At 42.5% G+C, this 12,000-nt stretch overlaps 1 protein-coding gene across 1 annotated transcript; it reads left to right on the forward strand.

Annotated features, from left to right (window-relative positions):
• The first annotated feature begins 1,145 nt into the window (after positions 1-1,145).
• prf1.3 (perforin 1.3) lies at positions 1,146-11,592 on the forward strand. Its single transcript, XM_026166046.1, has 8 exons — positions 1,146-1,173; positions 5,914-6,152; positions 6,244-6,285; positions 8,056-8,148; positions 9,230-9,366; positions 9,506-10,004; positions 10,695-11,065; positions 11,346-11,592. Exons 1-8 carry the CDS (start codon positions 1,146-1,148, stop codon positions 11,590-11,592), a joined length of 1,656 nt encoding a protein of 551 aa, XP_026021831.1.
• Positions 11,593-12,000: the final 408 nt, after the last annotated feature.

Below are 12,000 nucleotides of genomic sequence, written 5' to 3' on the forward strand. Positions count from 1 at the left end.
GATAATAGTTAATTCAAAATCTTAACATAAATAATAATTCAAACAACTTAATTTATGTTAAATTTGTTTTGGAATACAAACATCAGCACCATAAACAGACGTTAACTTAAAACTAGCCTCACGAATTCAAAGCAGGGCTTAAAGTCAGAATTAATTAACCGAAATTCAAATTTTTTTAATTCAAAATGTTTAGAGACGTTTTTATTCCACTGATTGGGTTTTAAGTCTGAATTAACAGTTAGTCTATGAAACTATAAACATCACTTTAACACAGAAACATGGAGGTTGTTTCTGAGCTGCTGGTTTCTTCTTCACTCTGAGACCACAGAAACCTCCTCAGATCGCTGGTGGAGGATGGCGCTCACCAATAATTCATAAGTCCTTCTCAAAGCAAACCCATCTGCTGCTTTCTCCTGTGATGGGAACAAAAAATCAATTTCCTCTTTGTCAGCATAATGCCAGCTGTGACAGATGTGCTTCATCTGATACGCTTGTGTTTGTGCAGGAGGCAAGCACGCCAGCTCCGCCTGCAGACACAACAGAGGGAGAATTAACCCTCTGACCGGCAGACTTTAGCTTCATTAAAGCCACAAGCGTCAGACTTCAGGAGGCGGAGCTTCGTCAGATTTATTCCTAACAAACTGAGAATGGAAGTTAGAATTGAAGAACGCGCCCACCAACACTTCACGGTCCATGTAATCCCACTTTTTCCTGCCTTTGAGTTTAGTTACTTCCTGAAGTATCTGCAGCCTAATGAGAGTGGGTTTAATGAGGGAAGGACAGAAGGAGGAAAAGAAGGATGGAAGGAAGAAAGAGAGAAACAAGGATAAGAAAATGGAATGACGGAAATCAAGGATTAAGGGAAAGAAGTTAGAAAACAGGAAAAGAAGGAAGAATTAGGGAGGAAAGAAAGGAGTAAAAGTAGAAAGGAAGTGAGGAAAAGGGGAAGGAAAGAGACGGAACGAATGAAAGAAAGAAGAAAGAAAGGAGAAGGAAAGGACAGATGTAGGGACGGAAGGAGAGAAGAAACGTTAGCAAAGAAGAAAAAAAGGACAGAAAGCAGAATTAAAGAAGGAAGGAATCAAGAAAGGAGAAAAAGAAAGGAAGGGCAGGAAGAAGGAAGGATGGAAGGACAGATGAAAAGCATGAGAGAAAGAAGGAAGCAAAAGGACGGTAAATAGAATCATGACATAAGTAGGAAACTTTGGGACTATTGACACATTTCTTTCCCTTTTTTACTGAATAAGGAGCTTCAGTGCTTCTTTCATTACCTCCTTAGGGTAGGTAACACTGGAGCATCCTTTATGAAAAGAGAGGACATAATGACATCCCATAATTCATAGTGTAGCTGATGGTGAGCGAGGTCAGAGTGAACGAGTGGCCTTGTCTCAGAGGACTCGGTGGGACGGGGTCGGCTCGTGGAGACTCCTTCCTCCAGCTTTATCTGCCCGGCCGCGTTCACATATGAACTCTTGCCTTTAATTGTCTCCATTAGCAGCCGGAAACCCGGAGGAGCCAGGCTGTTTGGGCCTCTTTTCTCTCCGGATCATTTCTGACTCTGAGACGAGCGTTCCCGGGCCGGTGTCCAAGGCACACGCAGTAAAATCCCTGTAACTACAGGAGCCGAGCGCACATAGGCCTCGTAAAATGGAGCGGGCCCCTCGCTCCACATCAGCCATGAACTCTGAGAGAAAGACGAAACTTTGACTCATGGCCGCGAGGAAGCGTGGAGAAACCAGCCGCCGGGTGACGGATGTTCAGAGACGGGAAAAAATGAAGTGCAGGAGCCAAACAAGTTTAGAGGTTAGCCTTTGTTACCATTGGCTCGGTGCTCGGCCATTTTTAATGGCTGTAACGCCGTTACTGTTTACACCAGGGAGGAAACTCAAATTGTTCCCAAAACATGAGAATTGTTTTGTAATTTTACAACCAGTCGACTGGATGATTCTGTTGAAGGGTTAAAATGATGAGGAAGAGCTGACATCTGGTCCGTCTAATTAATACTTACTTTAAATATTAAAATAAGTTACAGTGTTATGATGGTTTTAGGAGTAAAAGGAATAATAAAACCTTTTCTTCCAAGTCTATTCAAACATCTTTAAACATTTTAAAACATAAAAAACACATCTGGTTAATGAACTGTGAGGCTGTGTTTGCTCCTCTCAGACTGTCAAACAGTGCTGTAGTATAAGGAGAGGAAACTCAGTTGAGCTCTGGGACCAAAGCTCACGCACTCAGTTTCATTTCTGGCTTTTAAATTTCTGGCTTTGCCAGACACATGAACTGTGGAAGTGAAACAAAAGATAAAAGAGGAACGATCAGTGCAGAGAAGGCCACAGGAAGGGATGGAAACCCCACTCTGTGTGTGCGCGCTCGTCAGGCTGTCTTTGTGAGGACTGGTTTCATTTTTAGTCCTTACAGGGACGATGAGTCATTTGAAGTCATTTACGGAGCTGCTGTCCTCACAGAGATGGAAGAACACACACACACACACACACACACACACACACACACACACACACTGCCCTTCAGCCTCCTCCAAGGTGAAAGTCTGCTGCAATGTGACAACAGACCAGCAGGGGGCAGAAGAGACAGCAGAGAGACATCAGGAGGAGGAAGTCTTCAAAGGACCTAAAACTGTAATCTTTGGAGTATTTTTACTTTTTCTGAATTCAGAATTTTACACGTTTCTCCGTCTGTTTTTTACATTTTTTAAATTTCTTTCTTCCTTTCATGTTTCTTCTCATCTTTAAAGCTTTATCGTAGGAGGACGGGAGGATGTTTAGCAGCTGTGATTTAACTCAAACATGGTGAAGTTTTAAAAAATAAAACTTTAATATTCTTGTAAAAAATCCCACTTTTCATTTGCTCTTTTATTTAAAAGTGTCTCTTTGGCTTTTTCCATGTTGCCCACCATGTATTTGTTTTTGTTTTTTAAAGGTGTTTTCATATTTTTGATGCAGTGTTAAATTGTAATTTTTGTAATGTTTTTACATTTTTGCTTCTGAAGTTGTTTGAAGTCCTGTTGGATGTTTCATAAATATTATTAATTTAATTAGTTTTTAAATTAATCTTTACATTTAAAAAAACAAATAAATAATTTAATTAATTAACATCTCCAGATTGTTCCTGTTAAAAGGGAGTTCTTCCTCCCCACTGTCACTGAGTGCTGCTCGGGTGGAATCGTCTGATTGGTGGGTTTCTCTCTGCCATTGACACTGAGGTGACTGTTGTTGTGAATTGGTGTAGAAACTGTCATCACTTCTTCAGGAAGTTGTTTTTGTGGTTTCACAGTCGTGACAACAGTTTGACTACAACTGCAACTTTTCTGCTGAGTCTGTGCATACATACACACACACACACGTACACACACGTACACACACACACACACACATGTACACACGTACACACACATGTACACACACGTACACACACACACACACACACACACACACACACACACGTACACACACGTACACACACACACACGTACACACACGTACACACACACACACACACACACGTACACACACGTACACACACACACACACACACACGTACACACACACACACACACACACACACACACACACACACACGTACACACACGTACACACACACACACACACGTACACACACGTACACACACACACACACACACACGTACACACACACACACACACACACGTACACACACGTACACACACGTACACACACACACACACATGTACACACACGTACACACACACACACACACACACGTACACACACACGTACACACACACACACACACACACACACACACACACACACGTACACACACGTACACACACACACACACACACACACACACACGTACACACACACACACACACACACACACACACGTACACACACGTACACACACACACACACACACGTACACACACACACATGTACACACACACACACGTACACACACACACACACACACACACACACACGTACACACACACACACACACGTACACACACACACACGTACACACACACACACACACGTACACACACACACATGTACACACGTACACACACACACACACACACACACACACACACACACAGCCTTCACTCCTATAAGGCTGCCGTGTGTGAAGAGCTCTTACTAACAAGCTGTGTTGTTCAGTCTGTTTCTAATTGTGTTGCCATGAACTTTAACCTTTAACCTTTGACTGAGGCCTGTGGAGTCTGAGATGGAGCTGACCTTTGGGCTTTAACACACCTGACCTGCAAACTGCAGAGGTACTCACTCTAATGATGATTAGTTATGAGAAAAACAGAAAGGTCAAAGGTCGCAATGTTTCAGTCATTTAATTGAATTATTAATCATCCAGTAAGAAGGGAATTAATAAAGTGAGTATAAATGTTATGATTATTGCAGGTTGAGACTCCACAGCTGATGACTTGAACAAATCTCAAAGTATTTTCTAACTAATAACTGTAGAAGCGTCACGTTCAGGAGGTTAGTGAGGCAGAAATCATTCAGCGATGATCAAAGGCAAAGGACGGATATGGTTCAGACGCATGTTTCACTAAAAACTTTACACCTTGTAGGCTTAACAGAAATATTAGATTCCCAAAAGAATGGAAAAGGCAGAAGTTTACAAAGGAGGGGACGATGGTTAGACTGTGTCCCAAAGTCAAAGGTTCTTTGGGTGGTTCTGGCAGTGTGATCGGTCGTCCACCACCAAACACTTCAGCCCAGAAAAGCTGAAACTGCAAACGGATATTTTGTCGAACACGTCAAACACTGAAGAAGTGCGACGCTTTCTTCACTGTGTGGAGGTGTGATCACGCAGCCACGTCTGGGTTTAAACGCTGCTCCTCGCACAGCAGACTTCACTGATCGCCATCATCAGCAGGTCAGCCGCCTTTCTCATTTCTTATGTTTTTAACGCTAATGTAACTTTAAATATCTAAAAAACACAGAATTAGTTTTACTTGTTTTCTTTTAAAAAATCTGCATCGTATATGTCAAAGTTATAAAATGTCAAATTGGCTTTTATGTGACAGAAAACACAGGATATAGACAGAAATACAAAAATGAATTCAAATAAAATGTTTAAATGTTGTTTAAAACTTTACATTTAAAACAAATAGAAACATTATTTTTTTAATATTTTCTCATGAAAAATGTAAATTCTGAAATATAAAATGATTTCATTCACATATATATACGATCTATTTATATATAGATCGACACAGATGTCAGAGATCAATGAAATTGCTGATTTTGTATCTGAATCGTGTTTTACGTGATGTCATATCCTGCTCTTATAGAATAAATGATTATAAATGTGTGTCATCTGCACACGTAGCTGATCACACACGCAGAAACGATGGTGTGAGAAAGTCTCGATTTCCTATTTTTCGTATGTTTTTCACACTTTTATGTTTCACATCTTCAAACTCATCGTAATATTGAACAATGATAACAAAGTAAACACAAAATGCAGTTTTAAAAGACGATTTCATTCATTAAGGGAACAAACATATCAAACCTACCTGCCCTGTGTGCAAACTGCCCCCCAACCCCGATGGCTGTTCCCCCCGCGGCAGCAGCGGCTGCAGTCAGTTATTCCTTCAGTGAGTTTTTCACGTCACTGTGGGGGATTTTTAGCCCACTCTTGGAGGGTTTTCCAACACGAAGCATCTCAGTCTTCTAGGCCAAACCCTTCATGTGGGCTGGCATTCTCTTTTTTTATTGTGGAATGACGACCTCTGACCTTAAGTGTTCCGGGTTCCTGTTGACTTGGAATTATTCTGCAGCATGAATTATGATCGACCCGTCCAGCCCGGGTTGTCTTTGTCTAATGTTGAAATGTGCTTGCTGATCTGAAACATGTAAGCGATTGACTTTCTTCTTCCTCCCAAGCTGCGATGCTGTCCTCCTTCCTCCTCCTCGTCTTCCTCCCTCTCTGTCTGGGGTGTCAGACCAGCTCGTTCACCGAGTGTCAGAAGGTCCCCTTCGTGCCGGGTCACAATCTGGTCGGCGAGGGTTTCGATGTGGTGAAGCTGCAGACCAGCGGGGCCCTTGTGGTCAACGTGAAGGACTACATGGTGGGGGGTGCTCAGGGGAACTGCACCGTGTGCCACAACCGCCTCCTCAACCAGGTGCCTCCCCTCCCAAAGCTCTTTCAGCAGTTTCAGTCGTGCCGCTGCTGTTTCTGCTCACTCACAGAGAAATGCTGTCCTCCTCCCACAGATCCAGAAGCTGCCCGTTTCAGTGCTCGACTGGCGCATCAAGGTCAGCACATTCACACGTTTTATTTATGCAGACAGCTTATGTGAACTATTAAAACTGACTTCTTGAAAGAAAAAATAATATTCACATCTATTTGATGTCATTCTCGCACTGTCAACATGCGCTTGCATGACTGACTTCATTCTTTAAACTTTGTTTTAAATATTTCAAAATAATTCGCACAATAATTCCAACAGGGTTAAAAAAGTAATTAAAATGTACGACATGTGCTAACACAAAAATATGACACAACACAGAGTCTGATGACACTTCCTTTTTGTTGTTGTAATCTTACAGATTTCATTCTTAATTATTTTCTAAATCGATAGATGTTTAAATGAAAGCAATAAAACCAAACAAAGTTTAGGTTAATGTCTCTAAATATTCTTATTTCCTCAGCTTTCACATTTCTGCTCTTATTGCATTTGGTGTCAACTTCTGCAGAAATTCGGGTTCTTCATCTTAAGCACTGACGGCAGCAAAGGTCTTTCTGTCCAGCCAGCAGCACTCCGGAGCTCCTTACCAAAGTAATGCAATAATCGTTTGCCACATCATAACCACGTTCAGGATCCATATGCAGGAACTGCTTCTCAAAGTACAAACAGTCACCTCTGCTGGCTTTGGCCTCCATACGCAAATGCCCCAGAAGATTCTCATCAGACATCGGAACGCCGTTCAAATCGTAACGTTTTGAAAATGCCTTCAGATGCTTCCTCCTCGGCTTGTGGCTGCACTAAACGTTGTCAGGGAGCTGATGTGAAGCACATGTAAAACATCACTATTGTCTCGACTTTGGTTCAGCGTCTGCTGATGTCCTTGGGATGTGCTCAGAGTAAGATCTGATTCTTCCCTGTGCCTTACCAAGTTCCTTGGAGGTGGTTCATATTCCGTGGCCACGGAGTTTCACAAAGTGCAGGTTGCTGAGTGTTTCTTTTCTTTCTCCAGCTGTTTCTGCTTTGCCTGCTGGAGTTCTTACTGGACACACAGTGCTAAAATCATCACCAGCCTCAGTTTGACCTTTACAGGTGATGACACAACTGACACCATCTTCATCGCCACCCCGTGTCATCAACCATTTCAGTACATCACTGATGAAGTCATTCTTTATAATCTTTCAACATCCTCACCATGGAGTACATGAAAGGTCCTGACCCTGTTAAGCATCCTTCCTGCCCCACTGAATCCTAAATCCATGGCCACCTTGTTCAGTTCCTTCGGCGTCTCCGTGGGAGCTAATCAACAATTGCCAACCAGCAGCTTCTGTTGCCCCGCAGACCAACACAAATCCCAATGCTAATGAGGACACGTGTACAAGCTTTCTTTTAGTTTTTACATATGAGCTCAAAGCTGAAAGCACAAAGCAAAGATGAACATCAGCCCAAAGAGACTTCAAAGAGGTTGCCATGGTGATTTTACAGTGAACACTTAAACAGGTAGAAACAGAAGCTGCAGGCTGATCATCACTGCCTTTGTTACCTGTTGACCTTCAGGCTCTGGCTGCTGTGCTCGGGTCTGCATGCATTTATTCTTATGTTCACTGTGTTTTCTTTGCTAGCTTTGTGTTAGCATGTGTCTGTACAGATGTGTTAGCAGTGTAATCCAGTTGTTTCTGTCCTGCAAGCTGTTTCCACTTTACAGTCACTTGTCTCTCTAACTTGAAGAAGTTATAACATAACAGAAGTTCTAGCCAACCCCCTTTTCTCCTCTTTGAAGAGTAAACATGGTGTTTATGTCGATGTGAACAGCATCACCCAGCGTGCTCTCTGTCCTCAGGTGCAGTGCGAGCACAGCCTCAGCAGCAAGCTCTTTGAGTCCAGCCAGTCAGTGATGAAGGAGAGGAGTTCATCGCTGGGAGTCAGCTGGAAGGTTGAAGAGTTTCTGACTTCAGCAAATAACACACACAAACTGCATATAAAAGATGGACAGAAGCCCATTAAGCTTCCATTCTATTAATGTCCAGCAGGGGGCGACCTGAGCCTGGGGGAAAACCCCCACAGGTAACAGGGTGGACAGGACATAACACTGATAACACACCTATGAATATTTACCCCACCCTAAAGTAATTTGATTTACATTAATCAGATGAAATGCTGCTTCAACTTCATGTCCCAGTCATCCTAATTCACACTGTTTAAGAAAATTATAATCCTGTAAACGTTTAAGTTTCCAAATTCAAAATAATATATAATCCCAAAACTTTTTAATAACACTCTCTCATATTTTCAGCAGTCCTTAATTATTTTTTAATTTTAAGTGTTTTATGGACACTTGTATTAACGTTTGGCATATATTTAACTTTTAAATGAAATAAAGATTATTATGATAATTACTGATTTCCTAGTTTTACATTGGTTGTATCGGTTGACAGGGAAACCATACAGTTGACTGACTGAATTAGGCGATTAATAATAATAAAGAGAGAGCTGCAACACTTTTTTTATTAGTATTATATTTTTATGTTATAATAAAACACTCGTGTCAGCATCAATCTCTTAACAAAATGCTCAGTTTAATTTTTTCAACAGCTTTCAAATTAATCACAAACTGAGCACTTTAATTTTAATCTATTCTATGGTGGGGGGGGGGGGGTAATGGTGTAAGACAAGCTTTAGGAAATAGATATTGGTCCATTTTTGAACAAAATACACTCACTTTGTCCTGGAATACAAACTCCGAGTCTACCGCTCACGTGATCTCTGAGCTCAGTAAATTCTAAAGGTCTCAGTCCAGCACTGCGGTCATGGTTAACAGAAATATTGGACTATGATTTTGAAATAAAACATGGAATCAACACGTAAATCAGATCAAAGGGACCACATCAAACTCTTCGCTTTGCTCTTCCCTGGAAGTTAAACATGATCCTTGCTTATGCTAAATTCTCTTGTTGATGTTGATTGCAACACTCTCTGAGTACCATGTCTCATGTTTCTGGTATACCTCTTCTCAGGTGGGCCTCGGCATTAAGGGAATTGCTGGTGTCGCCATCGGAGGATCTCACTCCATGTCATCAACGTTTGCAGAGTCTCGCAGCCGGAGTGATAAGTTTAGCTTCACTAGCCACGAATTCAAATGCAAATACTACACGTGAGTTTGATTCTCTTGTCCTGACGTCACCTATCCAGGTGACTGCTTGTGTCGGTCCTGAAAAGGTGTCCCTCCTCTGTGCTCCTGTGTGGCTGTATTCTTGCATGCCTCAGTCAACCCTTACCTTCTTTACCGTCAGCTTCCGTCTTCACTCCCGTCCCCCACTGAGCAAAGAGTTTGAGGTCTCCCTGAAGAACCTTCCCTCCACCTATGATCACAAAAACACCTCCGCCTTCCGTCAGTTTATCTCCATCTACGGGACCCACTTTATCCGCAGAGTTCAACTCGGGGGTCGGGTTCACTCCATGACCGCAATCCGGACCTGCCAAACCTCCATGTCTGGACTGTCAATCCAGGCTGTCAGCACCTGTCTGTCTGCCGAAGCCAGCGCAACCATTAAGGGCATCCCTGTTCACGCCTCCAGTGAGTTCTGCCGCCGGAAGAGCAAGAGCCTTAAAACCGCTTCAACCTTCAGTACGGCCTTCTCCGACAGGAAGACCCAGGTGCTGGGCGGAGATGGGGGTATAACGGACATCCTGTTCAATCCCAGAGGGTCTGAGGGGTATAAGAAATGGCTTGCGTCTCTGAAGAGTGTCCCAGGAGTGGTTTCCTACCAGATCAGCCCTCTGCACTTATTGGTGAGGAACAAATGAAGGGTAAACTGAGCTGATAAAGTTATTATTTCCCTTTAAATGTCTTCAGATGGTTTTGGTTAGGGTTTGGGTAACCATGGCAGTTTGAGTCATAAAAGTCACGGTTAAAAGAAATCTGACTGCTGACTGTGAATTAAAAATGAAAGTTTGTTTGGGTGACCCATCTCTCCACCCTAACCTCCTCCTTATGCCATGTTCACAACTACTTCAGCAACTGGAGGGTGCTGCTGCTCTAAAATATATCTATGCATCATGTGAAGAAAAGCCCAACCAACTCTTGAGTTTTTCTTATTAAAGTGGCGTTTTTTTAATGCTTACATTTTTCATGTGCGATTTATACAAATATGGTTATAGTTTTAATAACAGATTTTAATAGCTAGTTAAATCCCCAAGCATTATATTCTGCTCACATTTTAAAGGCCAAAGCAATGTTTACACAAACTGTCACAATATTCAGGTCACATTTGTTCTGTCTGCATACAGACACGTGTACAGTTTAAAGATATCAAGTAGAAACTTAAGAGCATCGTTGTTTTTTTTTAACCAAATATAACTTGCATCAGTTTAGCTGCCTTTTAGCATCAGTCTGAGCCTCATTCAGTCTGTTGGTTTTACTCTTAATCTGTTACTTTCAGCCTCAACCAGATTATTTAAAAGCTCTATTCTCTTTGTTAGATAAGAGACAATCCCATCCTAAAGGCCAGCCTGCGAGACGCCATCAGTGACTACATTCTCACAAGCGCCAAGCCGCTCCACTGCCCCGTCGACTGCAAGATTGGCCACCGGAAGCAGAACTGCGCGTGCCAGTGTCAAGGTCATCGAATGGTTGACTCCCATTGCTGTCCTGCCGCGGCAGGTGTAGCTCAGATGAACGTGACGGTGGTCCGAGCTGAGGCACTGTGGGGCGACTATTTCAGCAAGACAGACGGATATGTTAAAGTTTTCTACAACAACCAAGGAGGCACGACGCCAGTGATCTGGAACAACAACTTCCCCCAGTGGAACTACCTCTTTACTTTTGGAAGCATCAACCTCAAAGAACGAAAGTGAGCAACACTAATTATTACTAATCAATTTCAGTTTCTGCAAGATCTGAGACTTACAGCCACTCTTTGGGCTGTAAACCAAAACCTGCAGTTTCTCTAGCATTCACTTGAGGTTCCAGCAGTGAGTCAGTCCTCATAGATGTGCATGTTAAAATGTCCAAATCAAAAAGAGCGTGAGGTATTCAAGAACCAAAATAAAAGATTTCCTAAACAGTAGCTTAGAGAAGCACAAGTAGAATCAGGTGATCTCTGATGTAGTGCTTCTGTGTTTCCTCCACAGACCCGTTGTTTTCGAGGTTTGGGATCGGGACAGCATCTGGGACGATGACCTGCTGGGGAAAGTGTCTGTCATCCCCACGATGGGTCGAAACATCAACAAGAAGTTCAAGCTGAAGCACGGCTCAGTGCTGGTCCGCCTGTCTGTCGTGTGCGGTCCCAGCCTGGAGGGGTCGCTGTGCGAGCGCTACATCCCCTCGCCTACCTACCAGGACGTGATGGGATATGCAAAGAACCACCAGGGTTACTGAAACTGGAGGAAAAAGCAGTGCATGGATTACAAAATAATTTAAGAAAATCCAAGCAAGCATGAAATGTTGATGTTATCTCAATACCGGTCGCCAACACCAACCCACAGATGGGACAAAACCTTTGATTTGTTCATTGTAATGTAGAAATAAAATGCATGTTTCTGTCTCTTTAAACCCAATACAATTTGATTGATGAGTAATTTGGCCACAAAAAGCCATCTCAGGCAGACCAGTATCACCAGAGGAAAAGACTGAAACCAGTTATGGTGATGTATGAGTAAAATGTCTCATTTGTATGGTGAATTTAACATATCTGGACTGTCACAGGAATCATCCTCTGTCCCCGATATCATTGATATGAAACCTGTTATATGACCTAAGCAGTGTGTAGTCTGTCAGATCAGTGGG

This window comes from Astatotilapia calliptera, chromosome 4, assembly GCF_900246225.1.
Source record: "Astatotilapia calliptera chromosome 4, fAstCal1.2, whole genome shotgun sequence".
In the NCBI taxonomy this organism is placed as follows: Eukaryota; Metazoa; Chordata; class Actinopteri; order Cichliformes; family Cichlidae; genus Astatotilapia; species Astatotilapia calliptera.